Source organism: Cydia strobilella, chromosome 25, assembly GCF_947568885.1.
Source record: "Cydia strobilella chromosome 25, ilCydStro3.1, whole genome shotgun sequence".
Taxonomy (NCBI): Eukaryota; Metazoa; Arthropoda; class Insecta; order Lepidoptera; family Tortricidae; genus Cydia; species Cydia strobilella.
In genome coordinates this window covers 4,944,143-4,959,990 of record NC_086065.1, presented here as the reverse complement: position 1 = coordinate 4,959,990, position 15,848 = coordinate 4,944,143, and the positions used below count along the sequence as shown (strand labels likewise).

Sequence of the window (15,848 nt, the reverse complement as noted above, 5' to 3'; positions counted from 1 at the left end):
ATGTACTTGCCTAAGGTGGTAAGTGCGTTTTTCGTCTCGTTAAATGCTCTCAGGTCGTCGACGCCGTCTATGTCGGGGCTGCCGCCCTGGTTCAAATAGTGAAACGAGTCTTGGTGATCTGAAACAATAAATCTATTGTAACGAACGAATTTCTGGACGCTATACAACTGGAAAGTCCCACGATATTGAAAACGAAACGAAATATTCTTTATTATCAGCCGACTAAAGGCCTAAACTATCATACATATTACAAATATTATTTAAAACTAATAAGTTTTTGGCAAAAATGTCATTTTTGGTACAAGCTTTTATCGCTGACTGTACTTTTCTTTCCACTGGCAACTAATACTCATCGAGACAATTCTAAAAACCCCAAACACAATTAGGTTGCGTTGTTTTATCACAGAGTTCCTATGACCACCTCCTGTCTCCATCATCAGATCAGCTCGATGGTACCATAATATTGCATTGTCACCCGACTTACATATGAATGCAAATTTTCGGCTTCATCGGAAACCGGGAAGTGGGTCAGACAGTTGAAATTTAACAGATGATCCCAAAATCAGACCAGATCAGATGATGATGATGATATGATGATCTGTTGCCGCTATATCAACGAATACTAAAAACAAACGTGATTTTTTTGCCGTTTTTTGCGTAATGATACAGAACCCTTCGTGCGCGAGTCCGACTCGCACTTGGCCCGTTTTTGTTGAATGATGCCGATCGATTCTTGCCTACTCTCGTCCACTGCTGGACATGCCTCTCCTATTGTAAGCCATTGAGCACGATTTGCGGCAACTCTGATCCAGCTCTTGCCAGCCACCTTGCTAAGGTCATCGCTCCATCTAGTTTGAAGGGCGTCGTACTACGTTTGCCGATACGCGGTCTCCACTCGAGTACTCGTCTACCCCGTCCTTGTATAACTGTACATAGTAATCTGTACGTTTATAAAAAGAGATTAAGGGCAAGTCTCACCTAGCTGCAGCTCGGGCATGCTGCGCGCCGCGGCGCACAGCTGGTAGAACACGTGATAATTCCTCTCTCCAGCACTTTGATACACCTGTAAGGCGATGTAAATAAATTGTTTATTATTTGTTTAATTAAATACCGAGTATGTTGTTTCACGAAGTAATTTCGTAACGTGATAATGATAAAAAAAACAAAGTGTCAAGACAGGACGTGTTTTAAACAGAATGGTCGTGTCGGAGCAACAAATTACAGTGGCGCCATCCAGTAGCGTATAGTTGACAACTAATACTCACCACTCGGCTTTTTTCAAGCAAGTAAGTTCTCAACTTCTCATACTAGCAACGAATATCCGATACATCTCGTCGAAGTGAATCTCTATGAATTTGCCGAAGCGGGAAGAGTTGTCGTTGCGAGTGGTTAAAAAAAAGGGCCAGCATCAAGTGGACGGAGTTGCAAGCATTTATAGACTAGGTGACTTCTTACGAAGTCCAGATCATACTTACTTGCCAATAACAAGCATTAAAACACACACGAGGACTTATCCCTAGCAGGATGGCCGTGTTGTTACAAATTAAAGTGGTGCCATCTAGTAGACAGTTGAAAACTAAAACTTACCACTCTGCTTTTCTCAAGCAAGTAAGTCCTCATACTAGCACCGGATATCCGATACATCTCGTCGAAGTGAATCTCTATGAATTTGCCGAACCGGGAGGAGTTGTCGTTGCGCGTAGTTTTCGCGTTGCCGATGGCCTGCGGATTAAAAAATATTAAGTGTAAGTGTAGCGAGGCGTTCAAACGCAGAATTCATTAGATAGATTTTAAATAACTTTTACAGTATACTCTGTCGAAAATTTAAAGGGTTGTATAAATTGTAAAACGTTGTACGATACACGTGCGAATAGGTAATTCGCAACTTAAAACACTCCTTTCGATCGTGTTTTAATTTATCGCCACTCGTTGCGAATTTGCTGTTTTTCGCACTTGTATCGTAATGTACTATTGTTTACAGTTTTCAAATAAACCATTTGCAATATAACAGTTTAGTCACTTGTACACTATAGATATAGAGGATTATAAGCCAATAAAATTGAAAATATGTGGACTAAATGACTGCAACCGATTTTCAGCTATAAGGCAGCTGCCCCGCCTTCGGCGTTCAGCCAAAATCGAGTAGCCACCGTGTTTTATCTTCGCGTTCGAGTGTTTTCGCTTAGAAAAAGTACGTGTTAATAATTTGTCTCTAATGTTATGTGGAATTAAATTGTCGATCGATAGTAGCTTTATCGCCGCCAGAACAGCCCCTTAAGGTAGAACAAATAAAGTTAACTGGTATACGCCTCTGTTGTGGCAAAATCATTACTTTCGACTCACCTCCATGATAGGACTGGAAGCGAGAACTTTCCTCTCAACTTGTGTCTCGCTCGCGTTTCCGCCAACGGCCGCAAAGTAACGCATTGCGTACTTAGCTGAGACAGTTTTGCCGGCGCCTGATTCGCCGCTCACTGTCCACAAATTGTTTATTATTATTATTGTATTTAATAGTAATATACTAGTACATGTTTGGCATTTTACAGACTGTATTTGTAATCTATAATTTACATTAAGAGGCCGGTGTCAATTTTGGAGCAAAAATGTAAAATTGATAGATTTAGTTGTTGAAATTATACACGTTTTGTTACCTAATATCTAAATAACAAGTATTGGTTTCTATTAGCACGTCTTCTCATTTTTCCCTTTTAATAATGAGGTCGCGAGCGTGCGTCACCGGTAATATATGAAGAGAAGGGGCAGTTTTTAAAAATTCATCAAAAAATTATGGTGGTAAATTATACAAATTGATGTATAAGAATAGTTTCAGCAAATGTTGTAGATTGTTTAAGTATCAAAATTACGTTTAAATTAAGTCGATTTTCAGAGAAATTGTCACTTGTTATAAAGTAATTTCTGGAGAAAATTGAATTCGTTTAACTTTCATTTCCTCGAACTCTAAGTCATATAACAAAAATGTAATCTGATAAAGGTCAAGTACAGAATATGTGTAATACAAATTTACCATTTTGAACAGTCCAAACTTTACGAAATTTACAAATAAGAGCGACAAAATCAGTGCTTTACGCGCGTTTACCTAAACGTCCATCAGAAAAAAAATCATTACTAATTTAGTGAGTCGTTTTCAAAAAATTGATCTAATAAAAGGCAAGATAAGACGCGCTAATAGAAACCAGTACTTGTTATTTCAATTAGGTAACAAAAGGTGTACAATTTCACCGACTAAATCTATCAATTTTACATTTTTCCGACTAAAATCGACACCGGCCTCTTAAAAAGCTAAAAACAGGACGCGTTTTCATAGAAATTTGGGTACATACTTTAATTAAAGTTAGTTTTAGCTCATTAAGTAAAATGCTTGCCCAGACCGTATGCATTATGGTGTTATATGTTATAGTATATGACTTCAGCCGATATTTAACATATAGCGTTTTTCAAAGGCAACAAAGGGAAGTATTACAAACCTATGATGCTCTGGTCTCGTCGCTCCCTCTCAAGTTTCGTGTAGGCCTCCTCCGAAACGGCAAAAATGTGCGGGTCCAGGTCGCCCATGGATTGGCCGCGGTACGCCATGATGGTTTCATCGCCTGCAATAGTAGATTTAAAGGTCGGTTAATAATCAGTTACATAAGGGGCATTTCACGTCAAGCGGGCAGCAAAAAAATTGTCAGGTTCTGGATTTTGTTCATAGTTGGATTAATTGGACCTATATGTGAACAAAAAAAATTGGCATCATTACTTTTTTAATATATTGCTACGTTAAAAATTTATACGCATTTGAAAAAACTACAAAATTTGAGGAACGGATTTTTTAAAAATTATTATTGCAATTCTTTCAATGGTTTTAATTATAACTAAATAGTGATTATTTGAGAATATTAGTTGATTTCTTTGAAAATTTATAAAAAAAGTTTTTTTTATCTTTTTTTCATATAACAAACCGGAAGTTAGTATTAAATATCTTTTTTTTTTCAACTTCGCATTTTTTTATATTTTTTATTTTTACACAATAATGTAGCTTATGGTGTACTAATGTCCTATAAAAAATTTTATAATGGCATCTCGATTGGTTTTGAAGGTTCATGAAGTAATTCGAAAGTACTGCGCGACGCTCCGTACTGAGCGGTAGTTCTATGTGGCAGTCTTTAATGGCCAATTACGGGTTTTTTTACTTTTGCGTAACGGAATTAAAGCAATAAACAATATTTCATCGGTTAAGATGTATAAAAGCAAATCATGTCTTATTCAATCGTGCCTTGTAGCGCTATCACTGATCAACCATATCTTGGAACTGAAAACAAAACGTTTATGTTTTAACAAAACGCTAGAGGTAACTTAATAACTATAGCTAGGTTTAGGCGGGGTATGTCACATGCTTAAGATGTTACTTTTGAGTTAGGTCACGTTCTGAGGACGTCACTTTCTGTACGTCACATTCTGAGTTCGTCACATTCTGAGTACGTCACTTTCTGAGAACACCACTTTCTGAGGCCCTCGCTTTCTGAGTTCGTCACTTTCTGAGTACGTCACTTTTATAGCAAAGTAATATTTAAGCGTATACCTGCATTAACAATGGATACCAGCAATCATATTAGCTGTACGGCATAAAAACGGCCGTATGCCGTACAGCTGTTATGATTGCTGGTATCTATTGTTCATGCAGGTATACCCTTTAATCTTACTATGCTATAAAAGTGACGTACTCAGAAAGCGAGGGCTTCAGAAAGTGGCGTTCACAGAAAGTGACGTCCTCAGAAAGTGCCGTTCTCAGAAAGTAACGTACTCAGAATGTGACGAGCTCAGAATGTGACAAACTCAGAATGTGACGTACAGAAAGTGACGTCCTCAGAACGTGACCTAACTCGAAAGTGACTTCTTAAGCATGTGACATACCCCGCCTAAACCTAGCTATAGTTATTAAGTTACCTCTAGCGTTTTCTTAAAACATAAACGTTTTGTTTTCAGTTTTAAGATATGGTTGATCAGTGATAGCGCTACAAGGCACGATTGAATAATACATGATTTGCTTTTATACATCTTAACCGATGAAATATTGTTTATTGTTTTAATTCCGTTACGCAAAAGTAAAAAAACCCGTAATTGGCCATTAAAGACTGCCACATAGAACTACCGCTCAGTACGGAGCGTCGCGCAGTACTTTCGAATTACTTCATGAACCTTCAAAACCAATCGAGATGCCATTATAAATTTTTTTATAGGACATTAGTACACCATAAGCTACATTATTGTGTAAAAATAAAAAATATAAAAAAATGCGAAGTTGGAAAAAAAAAGATATTTAATACTAACTTCCGGTTTGTTATATGATAAAAAGATAAAAAAAACTTTTTTTATAAATTTTCAAAGAAATCAACTAATATTCTCAAATAATCACTATTTAGTTATAATTAAATCCATTGAAAGAATTGCAATAATAATTTTTAAAAAATCCGTTCCTCAAATTTTGTAGTTTTTTCAAATGCGTATAAATTTTTAACGAAGCAATATATTAAAAAAGTAATGATGCCAAATTTTTTAGTTCACATATAGGTCCAATTAATCCAACTATGAACAAAATCCAGAACCTGACAATTTTTTTGCTGCCCGCTTGACGTGAAATGCCCCATAACTTTTAATGATGAACGATTTAATTAGATTAATACGACAGAAAAAGTTTCGAAGGTACGTAAGAACTATTATATAATCTGTGCCACAGGGCTGGTATCAAACAAGTGTCATCATTCGCGGCAGACCAGACACCTTAGTGCCCCCGCCAAGTCGAGCAAAACAAAAGAGGCACGGCCGTACCATCCTTTTCTCGAAGCCATCAGGCCATTTTCGACGTCCTGTAATTTTGTGCTGGCTAAAGCTAGAGCCCTGAATTTTCAGTGACATATAGGGCATAATATGGCTTACATATATTCCCAAGAAAAGTTCCTTGCTTTTGTCACTGACACACTCACTCAATGGCCAAGTCATTACACGTATTAAAAATTAAAGATATCTAATATTGATGCGGTTTACACCCCCTGGCACTGACTAAATAACCGACTTGATATCATATTACATCTCTAAACTTTTTTGTAGTAAAAGTATTGCGTTGCGAGACGGGCATCTTTTTACATGTAATGTTTTTGATGGGATAAAAACTTACCGTAAATAGGCAATTCGTTGTAAGGGTTGATGGCGACGAGCACGATACCGCAGTACGTGTAGATGGCGTTACGGTCGCAGAACCTAGAACATGAAACAGTATGTTAATTACTTTAGGCAAAGATAGATATAACTCCGTAATAGATGGATACAGTCTAAGGAAAAAACGTGCCTCGAAAATCACGAAAATTTGATTCTCGATCAGATGGCGCCACTAGTTTTGGCCTACACTCGTATAGAGGGCGTTGACTGTTTCGTTTGTTATTTATAATTTTAACGCATACCAGTGAAAGAACATGGGTCAAAATCATATAAAAATAATTAATGCAAATAAAAAAATCATTTATCCATATTTAAATACATTTTATCGTATTTTTATAAATATTTATTTTTAGTTTTAAAGTGTGTCGACAGATGGCAGTGAATTTACTGGGGTTACAAAATTTACAATGACAGTAACGCTCTAGTATAAGTTACTCTATGCTTTAGGAAAGAAACGGATATTTATGTTAAGGCCGTTCCATCGGTTTGCCTCTGTCTCTGTCACATTTCGCAAGAAAGAACGGGAAAGATCATGCGCGCCAAGTGTCAATTTTGATCGAATTTTGTCGATTTTTATTTATTTTAAAAACGTTACCCTACAATATCGAAATTCGAAAGCTATGAAATTACTATTTAAGTTAAGATTGTTTTTTCTTCTTTTTTTGTTTATAGTATCACATAATAAATAACCGAGTAAAATTGGATTAAAAGTCCGAGTTAGAGGTTACTTTGGGAATTAATTGTATCGAGCGAAGTGTCATAATTCGTGTATCGGAAGCTATGATATTAAAGATAATATAGTCAAGAACTACATATATTTTTTCCACGTCTACGAATAACAACGCCTCTTAGAAAAACAGGATCATATAAGGAGATTTTTCGCCTTCTGGCTCAGGGAACCGCCTTAATGCTTTCCTAGTATAGCTAGCTCCTAAACGTTTTCATTTAGGGTGAATCAACAAAAATTTAAATAAAATATCTTCAAGTGACATTTACCAAACCGAGAGATCTAAATAAAGACAGCGATAACTTAGCATTGCATTATCGTCCTAAGGTCGTCCGCTAAAATAAAAAATTTGCCAGCCTTTGCCTTTTCCCCGTTTCGCCAATAGATTACTATTTTGCAGACTGAGACGGAGAGAGCGTGCACCGTAAAAAAAATATTATGACCCTAAAGGGAGTAAAGGGGCCCACTGACCAATAGTCCGCCGGACCAAAGATAGATATAACTCCGTAATAGATGGATACAGTCTAAGGAAAAAACGTGCCTCGAAAATCAAGAAAATTTGATTCTCGTTCAGAGGGCGCTACTAGCTTTGGCCAACTGTCGTATAGATGGCGTTGACGGTTTCGTTTGTTATTTAACAATTTTAACGCTTATCAGTGAAAGAACATGGGTCAAAATCATAAAAATAATTAATGCAAATAAAAAAAATCATTTATCCATATTTAAATACATTTTATCGTATTTTTATAAATATTTATTTTTAGTTTTAAAGTGTGTCGACAGATGGCAGTGAATTTACTGGGGTTACAAAATTTACTATGACAGTACCGCTCTAGTATAAGTTACTCTATGGCCGGACGATATCGGCCTGTCAGTTGTTCGGAACTGTCAAATTTTTTTCTAACTGACAGGCCGATATCGTCCGGCGGACTGATAGTCAGTGGGACCCTTAAACGGCCTAAACCGTAAAAAAAATTGTGGCTGTTGAACCACGCACATTTTTATATTTGTTTTTGAACTGTATGTCACAGAGCCCAAAGCTGTTTTAGCTCGTGTCTATGTGAGAAAAAATACTCAATAGATACTTTACGAGACTATTCAGTATGTACGTTCATGTACGTTTATAGTTGGTGAAGCAAATCTTGTCAGTAAATAAGAACAAAAAACTATATTCATCCTTTTCTTTTGGGTGCTAGTACTAGTGTAAGACAAAGATAGTATAATTCTCTATGTTTGAAATGAGACAGTCCTTTGACAAACTATAATAAAAATTTCAGAATCCTATTTACACAGCTGCAAGTTATTTAAAGTCCATGTTTATATCCAGAACGCGTCATTTTGAAACGTAACTGGTAAAAATGACCTTCAATTAAGTTTTTACCTATACAATATTGAACTCAATTCCACTGTTATAAGAATCAAGATTTGTCATGTAAACGCCAATTATCAGTCATGATATCATGACTAAACTTATGGCAATACACATCCCTATAAGGTCGTCATTTAATAAACAAAAACGTTGCGTTCCCTCATGAGTCATTGAAGTTATTATATCATCGTGCTATGTGATATATGACATACAGTATACGTATATATACGTATATCGCGATAAATCAATTTAAGTAAAATTTTTAATATTTCACTGATCTAGGAGACATTTTTATTGTAGACAAACCAGTGAAAACAAGTTTAATTGTTACTTATAAACTGCTTATAAAACGTCTTACCTGACATATCTATTTGTCTAACATATCTTTGTCAAACATGCCAACTACGCCGGACACGGACAGTGTATAAACAAAAAATACATTTGTATAATACAGTTTACAAATCTTTTGTAAACTTAGTAGGTAGGTACGTAACATTGGATTTATTTATACATCTAAGGGGTCCGTTTGATTTAGTCAGAATTAAAGATCGTGACGTGACACGAAACCAAGTGCGAGTCGGACTCGCGCACGAAGGGTTCCGTGCCATTACGCAAAAAACGACAAAAAAATCACGTTTGTTGTATTAGTTTTATGGGAGCCCCACTTTAATATTTATTTTATTCTGTTTTTAGTATTTGTTGTTATAGCGGCAACAGAAATACATCATCAGTGAAAATTTCAACTGTCTAGTTATCATGGTTCATGTGATACAGCCTGGTGACAGACGGACGGACGGACGGACAGCGGAGTCTTAGTAATAGGGTCCCGTTTTTACCCTTTAGTATCACAGTATGTATAACCTAGATCTAGAACTATAACCTATGCCCTTTATAGGATACTTCGTCCCGGTATTCATCCCCTAAGGCATTGTAAGGGGCTCTAATTTAGTATGAGGATTGGGTTGGGGTAGATGGACATCTGCGCAAATAAAGTCACGGGCTAATGCTAGTTTCCAATAAAACGAAATATCTAAGCAAAGCATATGTGTTTTACGCCCCTTTATGTAAACACATAAGCGACATATAGGTACAATGTAGCGATAGATATGCACGAGTTCGAATGTACCTATAGATAAGTGTATCCACAGATTTAATATATACGCTATATGACGCAAATACCACGATTTAAATAAATAAATAAATATAAATATTATAGGACATTCTTACACAGATTGACTAAGTCCCACGGTAAGCCCAAGGAGGCTTGTGTTATGGGCACTCAGACAACGATATATATAATATATAAATACTTAAATACATAGAAAACACCCATGACTCAGGAGCAAATATCTGTGCTCATCACACAAATAAATGCCCTTACCGGGATTCGAACCCAGGACCATCGGCTTCACAGGCAGGGTCACTACCCACTAGGCCAGACCGGTTGTATTGAAGCCAAGCGTGCCGACTTTTTCATACAAAATTTACGCATAAAATAATTTTGAAATTACTTATCTGTGATAGGAAATATGTTCTTGCCTTTGGGTGCTCGCAATTTTTGGGCTGTTGCAGTATCATGCAACGAAGCATTTTTTAAGTTTTCATGGACGTCCGGCTGCAACAACCGGCGGCGTGGACTGTAAAGAGCGACGGTCAACCTCGACGCTTGGTCGGGGTTCGAACACGCGAAGTAGATGCATTTGCGTCTTCTATCCTATATTTATTTCTGTGATTGTATCCGTATACGTAACGCTTATGACACAGACGGGTAATTTTAGAATTTGAAATTGCGACGTGATTTTTCTAAGAAGTTAGTGATAAAAACTGGATTTATTTATCATTGAGGACGTCGTGAAAAGCTCAGACATATAAATAACATACTAGAATACCTGACTAAGGTTGTGTAGTACTGCAGGCTCATGCAGGTAGGTATGATAGCGATGTGACGTCGTTCTGCCCGATGTTGAGAGGGGTTCCGCAAGGGCGGTATTTAGTTCCCATTCTTTATCTTGTAAATAACAAATTCATAACCTACAGGAAACCTTACCTATAATTTATGTAGTTGGAACATTTTAAAAAGAACTATTATGACCAATTTAAGTTACTTACATTTATATAACGTCTAACTGCCAGTTTGATTTTTTGATTTAACGTAAGCCTTTGACACTGTTGACCGATGTCTGACGGCTGTTAGCTAACTGTTGTTGTTGCATGTTTTTAAAAAACCGGCCAAGTGCGAGTCGGACTCGCGCACCGAGGGTTCCGTACTTTTAAGTATTTGTTGTTATAGCGGCAACAGAAATACATCATCTGTGAAAATTTCAACTGTCTAGCTATCACGGTTTTTGAGATACAGCCTGGTGACACACAGACAGACGGACAGACGGACAGCGGAGTCTTAGTAATAGGGTCCCGTTTTTACCCTTTTGGTACGGTACCCTAAAAATGGCTTATTAGCAGCAGTGAACATACCTGACTCTAAGGTTGTGTAGAACTGCCGGCTCGTGCAGGTATGATAGCGATGTGAGGTCATTCTGCCCGATGAGGAGAGAGGGGTTCCGCAAGGGCGGCATTTGGTTTTCATCTTTTATCTGTTAAGAAAAGTAATTCGGTATTAATTGACCTCTTCCTAATTCGTATTATCCAAATAAAACGGAAGACGACACTCGCGACTTACAACTTGACAGCTGGTCATGCTAGCAGCACGGATTGGTATACAAGAGATGTTTGGTAAGCTGTCATAACTGTATTTTATTTTTACGGTAATTTTCATGGAACATCGTTGAATTCGCGCGAATTCATCCGAATAAGGTCAATAGGTACTCGTGAAGTAGGGATTAACAGGACATTGTTACCCTTTGTAAGGACCAATTCAAAGCAAAGCATTGTTAATTTATTGTGACCAAGTAGCTAAGCTATGACGTATAGATAGATACACAAGGTCATGTTGATGTACCCACACGATCCCTAAATGCGCAATCCAATTAAATGTCAACAGAATCTAATTAATTAATTAAATCGTATGGCAAACAATACGAGTCGCTTAAAATATTAAAAACAAAACTTATTAGTACTGAATAAACTGACAGGCAACCTTAAGTCAAACAACCACTCTATAGCAGCCAAGATTGTGGAGACTTCGCAAGTAAAGGGTGATCGAAAACATACTGCAAGTATCAGAAGAGCAATTCACAGAATCTAATGATTATGGTACATACCTTGATCTGTCGTATCTCGCCAGTCTGGTCCAACTTGGCGATGAGGACTCCGGAGCGGTAGTCCGCGGTGACTGTGGCACTCTCCCAGACTTTCTCGGGGTGCTCCACCCATATCCGGGCCCCCTGGAAAATACTTTCATCACTATCTACACCGATTAGGTAAGAAAAAATTCGTCATGTGCACCATACATTTAATAATACACAGAAAGGAAATACAAGTTATAAATCGGCCAAGTGCGACACGGACTCGTCCACCGAGGGTTCCGTACAAATTTAACTTTATTTTTATTTTTAACCAACTTTTTCAGATTGTTCCCTGTACTTGTAGTGTAAGACAATATTCCTTGCCTTTCATAGTTCTAGGTCAACGGGAAGTACCCTATAAATTTTGATTCCCTTGAGACTCTTGAGAGTGCCAAATTATACGTTTTTAGAGGCATAAACGGCCGTATCTTTTTTTTACGTTAACTTAGAAGACTACGTACTTACAACAATTATGTACCTATACCCTATACCCAAGGGCCTGACACTCTTTGACAGAGAAAGATAGTCTTATTGCGATTCCTATAAGAGGAAAGAGAAAATAGTGCCATGCTTTGTCCTTATCACCGACCGGGTGGCATCATAGGTAGGAGGCGATGGCAAAATACCGAAATTTATAAGTGAAAGAGAAAAAATCCTATGCTGCCCAAATTTTATATGAATATTCATTCTCTTACCCCCGGTCGCTCGGTGGCGCGTCTATAACTACTTTTATATACTATGTCTATGCCTATACCTATGTATACTGTCTGGCAGAGGTCTTTAAGTGCTATAAAAAATATTTGTATCATTTTAGGTATCTGCAATAAAAACAAATAGCAAAACATTGTTTATGGTTTTTTGGCTGGCCTATACTAACACCAAAGAGTATAATAATATATGTATAGTAACTAAAACGAAGATAGCCACAAGATAACCATGGAGATAAGATGACGGACCTCGTTGGCAATGGTGGGATAACTTGGACTCCTTTTTGAGAGACTGGCCAGATGTAGCTCTAAACCGGGAGAAGTGGAAGAAGAGGGGGGAGGCCTTTGCCCAGCAGTGGGACACAATAGGTTCGTAATAAATAAATAAATAATAACTAACACTTAGGATTCAAATGGTTAACGGAAACCCAACTAAATTAGCCAATGTACAGGATTAAGAATATTTTGATTGCATTTACTATACATATATTATTATACTCTTTGTATAACTCTAACAGAAAATCAACAACCAGATGAAGAAAATAATTTGGGAAACAAAAATGTCAAAAAGTTATCCAGACATTCAGTTTATTATAATTTTTTTTTAATTTATATCATGACCATGGATACGAGTCCTTCAGTCGCAGTTTATTATAATAAAATATTTGTTGCCAGCGATATACACTCCCTTTTCCCTATCTCGAAAAGAAAAAAAAATGGGAATGGTCCAACCACTTTTTTATTTATTTTTCTTTCAACAAGCCTATTGCTCTATACCTATATTCATTTAGCATTATTTGTTCTACATGTGCATTAACATTATGGTGACTCTTTAGCCACCTATATCATATTTTATGAATTAAATGTTTCAGAAAAGAGTGCTGCTACCATAGTATAGTTTCATTGAAACGATAGCCGGTCATAAACGTAATAATCATACAGATAATCATTAGCACATGCATAATCCAGCCAGAAAAAGTAACAATAAAAAAGCAATATATTATCATTGATATCAGTAGGTATTTAAATTAACATAGCAATTATGTGTTATGTAGACATGATATACCTAATTTATACGATGATCTATACCGTGAATAGATTGAGGTGATAATTTACAACAAAATGAATAAACATGAGGAAATTATCTCAAGATTCTCAAGCATAGTGGCATAGATAGTAAAACTGATATAAACTTTGCCAATAACAAGTTCCCTGATCCCACTAAACCAAATACTCCCGTTAAACTACAAATTAAGAAAAAACAAATCCAAATTCAAAATGTTTTACTTAGGTATGCCAAAATAAAATTAATGATTACCTTTGTGTAAAGCTCTTTCGTAGTCATCTTGATTTTTAACTACAATCCTGGTACAGGAAATGTGTTCTATAACATTATTTCACCACTAAATCGGAACTTTGATAATTCATTTTAGAAACAAGGTAGATTCGAATTCGCTAATTTTTACAATGCGAAACGTCACTGCATTGCATTGTTATTGACAGATGTCAAATTAGAGGCAATGTTTTTATCAATAATCGCTATAATCACAGCTGATATTCTAATAGCGAAAGATTTTCTCCCCATAAGAAAACCTCATACCAGTGTAACGAGAATTCATAAACTCCTATAAGAAACTAGTTGGAATATGAAAAAAAACTGAAAACAATCGCGAAGAAAGTCATTCTTATCTTAATTTTCCCACGAGGGTTACCAACTCATAATATTCAAATGTAGGTCAAATCGACTATCAATTTTAAATTGACCTAAATAAATGAAACAACAATAACTAATGCACCACCATGTTTTATTAAACTTTTAGACTAGAATAACATGAAAATATCCCAGCCTTTATAATTTTTTTTTTATATTTTTACCTAATATAAAACATTACAAAATTTAAAAAGATAAGCGTGTCAGTGTTGCTAGTAAAGTGTAGATATTTCCATTAACAGGGAAATTGAGGAATAATATTCTATCAGTATCAGTATCCATGACCAAAAAGATTAGGTAGGTATAGTTGCGTAGTTCCATGAAGTAGCCTTTTTTATTTGTTTTCTTGAGACGGGAACCACGCTTGACATGCTTCCGTGGCGATTTCACATAGAGCGGTAAAGGTTTTGCCTCGGGAATCATATTCTGAAACAAAATTAGTTTTATAAGTATGAAAGAAGCATGACAGCAATGAGTGGCGAAATTTCATTTTTTCTTCCTAAATTATATTTTAGGAAGAAAAGAGATATGAATATTTATGGTAGCTAGCTACTATTACAATCAAAAGAGTAAAGCGCCGGTCGGATTCCCACGCCAGGAGTTAGATCACATGCTTGTGAGTTGTGAGTATTTTGAACCAGATCTTTTTTATTATAACTTGTCGGTCATCAATAGAAACTATTATTTATTTAATTAATAATAAATTTAAATGACGACACTATCTAAGAACCAATTTGTCAGTTAAAAAAGGAGCGAAAAAAATCAATGGCTTGCACAGTAGGCGCCCTCGTATCAAGGAAAAAGAGAGGCATAGAGTAACAATTACATACAGTATGTATAGACATTGGGTAGATGAGAAACTAAATAGTGAAATACATGTTTATGTTTATAATACACACCAGAAGGCCCCCTCTTTCCGAACATTATTCCGTTCATAGGAGCGTTTTTGTAGTTCGCTTCGCTGAGTTCTGCTAGAGACAGTAGTACGACGGCAACGCAGACAACACCAATAGTGAACCTCATCATGTCACCGGCCATCTATGGAAGATATTTATTAAACAAAACAGAAATTATATTATTAACGAGTCACTAAAATAAAATAAATAAATATTAGAGGACATCAATTATATTAGTACCGAGGAGCTTATGTCGTCAAACAAACAGAAGTCTGCGCTGGTCCGTCACCGTCAAACGCAAGTTCCTGATGACACTCCTCAGTACGGATTGAAACATGTGGAGCGTTTTTCGACTTAAAATACGTGAGTGACCCGCCGTTACTAATATATTTCATATGTCTATGTCTCACGGAAGTTTTGTTATTAAAACAGAAATTGTTTTCTTTTTTATATTTAATTCCGTCAATCGGTGAAAAAAATGTTGCAAATCTTAACTCTTATAATGTCACGTTGTCACGTATGTAAAAATTGGTCCTTCGAAACGGATCTATATTAATCCGTAAGAGGTAATTAATTCTATTAGGTCTAAATAATTTAAGACAGATGTAATACAGCAAATGCTGTATGATTTAACAAAATTTTAGGTACTTTACTTTGTGAAGTAAAATCTATACCTACGTACCTATTAATATCTGGGTTTCCCTAAACGCTAGCTAAGAGTATTTAATGATCTTCACCAAAATTTTACATGGACAGCGAGCAAAAGTGCATACCCACTACGAATAAATTCCATCTCATTAGCTCTATGTACAGGAATTTTCATTTTTTTGTAAAATACTCAAAATAAGGCATTCTAATTTGCAACTTAACCATGAAAACTACAACTTACCTTTTTCGCAATTTTTTTGTACACTGGTAACTCTTGAAGCGACAAACGTCAACTGATGCCAGGGCTAAAGTTTCCCGCCGTTTTATAGGGG

General features: G+C 36.2%; 3 protein-coding genes across 5 annotated transcripts in view; 1 reads left to right on the top strand and 2 right to left on the bottom strand.

Moving 5' to 3' along the window:
* LOC134752783 (unconventional myosin-Va) overlaps positions 1-13,904 on the bottom strand; it is a 76,677-nt gene extending 62,773 nt beyond the window's left edge. The window contains exons 1-9 of one of the 3 annotated variants that reach the window (XM_063688484.1): positions 13,580-13,904; positions 11,531-11,653; positions 10,785-10,903; positions 6,176-6,258; positions 3,486-3,608; positions 2,344-2,474; positions 1,588-1,722; positions 979-1,063; positions 11-118 (exon numbers count right to left, since the gene is read on the bottom strand). In XM_063688484.1, coding sequence (XP_063544554.1) covers positions 11-118; positions 979-1,063; positions 1,588-1,722; positions 2,344-2,474; positions 3,486-3,608; positions 6,176-6,258; positions 10,785-10,903; positions 11,531-11,653; positions 13,580-13,606 — 934 coding nt within the window. In that variant the 5' untranslated portion in view covers positions 13,607-13,904. The remainder of the gene's footprint in view (positions 1-10; positions 119-978; positions 1,064-1,587; positions 1,723-2,343; positions 2,475-3,485; positions 3,609-6,175; positions 6,259-10,784; positions 10,904-11,530; positions 11,654-13,579) is intronic. The other 2 variants (XM_063688485.1, XM_063688486.1) reach the window with 2 other exon arrangements.
* LOC134752890 (histone H3-like) overlaps positions 11,158-15,848 on the top strand; it is a 115,691-nt gene continuing 111,000 nt past the window's right edge. The window contains exon 1 of the mRNA XM_063688666.1: positions 11,158-11,168. The gene's annotated coding sequence lies outside the window, so the exon portion shown is untranslated. The remainder of the gene's footprint in view (positions 11,169-15,848) is intronic.
* Positions 14,048-15,037, bottom strand: LOC134752911 (neuropeptide IMFamide). The gene is made up of 2 exons (XM_063688691.1): positions 14,872-15,037; positions 14,048-14,398 (listed from the first exon to the last, which is right to left on the bottom strand). Exons 1-2 carry the CDS (start codon positions 15,008-15,010, stop codon positions 14,307-14,309), a joined length of 231 nt encoding a protein of 76 aa, XP_063544761.1. The 5' UTR covers positions 15,011-15,037; the 3' UTR covers positions 14,048-14,306.